The sequence below is a fragment of the Cucurbita moschata genome, unplaced genomic scaffold, assembly GCF_002738365.1.
Source record: "Cucurbita moschata cultivar Rifu unplaced genomic scaffold, Cmos_1.0 Cmo_Scf00016, whole genome shotgun sequence".
In the NCBI taxonomy this organism is placed as follows: domain Eukaryota; kingdom Viridiplantae; phylum Streptophyta; class Magnoliopsida; order Cucurbitales; family Cucurbitaceae; genus Cucurbita; species Cucurbita moschata.
Window position 1 is genome coordinate 3,291,502 of NW_019268532.1, and position 1,164 is coordinate 3,292,665.

Consider the following 1,164-nt stretch of genomic DNA (forward strand, 5'->3'; position numbering starts at 1 on the left):
AAAAAAAAAAAAAAAAAAAGAAAGAACAATGACTAATCTCCCTTCTGGTTTGGATCCTCCACCGTCAATCGGCAACATCAAATTCCAACTAGAACTACACCGATAGAACCTAGAATTCCAGCTACTCCGGTAGCTACACACGTTTAAAGGTTTTTGGTTTCAATGGTAGGTCACAATACTAAATGGAAAATCCACAAACTAGACTTCTTTCCTTTTTCGCGTTGTGCAATTAATTGAAATGAATACAACCCGAGGGCAATAATTAATTATGTCAAGCGTGCGATTAGCAGAAATAGGAAACTTACAATCTAATCCGATAATTACAACAAGTAAATAACACCCCAAACGAATTCACATGGCCAAAAAAGAACTAAGTTGGACAGCAAAAAGATCTAAACTCAAACCAGAAAGAAACTATAATCGAACAATTTCCAACTTCGTTCATTCAAATCCATTAAAATGCAAATTGTTTGAATGTAGGATAAGAAATCTAGGATTACCTGAAGTGAGTTGACGGAACCTCGATGGGGAGAGACAATGTCCTTATGATTGGAAAGTTGCAGACTGCTGACTCGATCGGATTTAACACGATTAGCAAAAGAATTTGGGCGGAGTTTTCCCGCTTCTCTATCTCTAATATCCTTCCACATTCTCCAAGCATCTTTGCCCTCATGCAAAAACGCTGTATCTTCCTCTCTGTCTCTATCTATTTTCCTGCAACAGTATCTCCCCCACTTGATTCCTTCAAACACTGCGTCGAAAATCTGTCAAGTCCAAGGATGTTTTACCCTTCTCTCCAACCCCAATTCGGAGGCCACCAATTGAAGCTTCCTCTTGATTCGGTGCTCTCTGTTTCTCCTTCTTCGTTATCTCTCTCTCTCTCTCTCTCTCTCTCTCTCAATTATTATTGGGACTCGGAGAGACGAAAGATGATCGCTTTGGGCTTCCCTGTGATTAGGGCTACCAGATCCAAACTTACGCGTACAAAGAACAAACAATTTGGCCCAAACTTCTAACATGCATCTCACTTTGTCTTGATATGTAATAATTATAAATCGTAAATTAATTAATTATTATCAATAATATATATGATTTACTTTTAAGTTCGAATATTTTGTAATTTCTTCATCATTCTCTTCATCCACCCTTCCACAACCATTCTTT

At 37.9% G+C, this 1,164-nt stretch overlaps 1 protein-coding gene across 3 annotated transcripts in view; it reads right to left on the reverse strand.

Moving 5' to 3' along the window:
- Positions 1 to 931, reverse strand: part of LOC111453993 (DNA excision repair protein ERCC-8-like) — a 6,165-nt gene extending 5,234 nt beyond the window's left edge. For 2 of the 3 annotated variants that reach the window (XR_002712342.1, XM_023095251.1), the window contains exon 1: positions 501 to 931. Coding sequence is in view for 2 of the 3 variants with exons in the window: in XM_023095251.1 (XP_022951019.1) it covers positions 501 to 650 (150 nt within the window). In the remaining variant the exon portion in view is untranslated. The remainder of the gene's footprint in view (positions 1 to 500) is intronic. The other variant, XM_023095252.1, reaches the window with a different exon arrangement.
- Between the last annotated feature and the right edge of the window lie 233 nt (positions 932 to 1,164).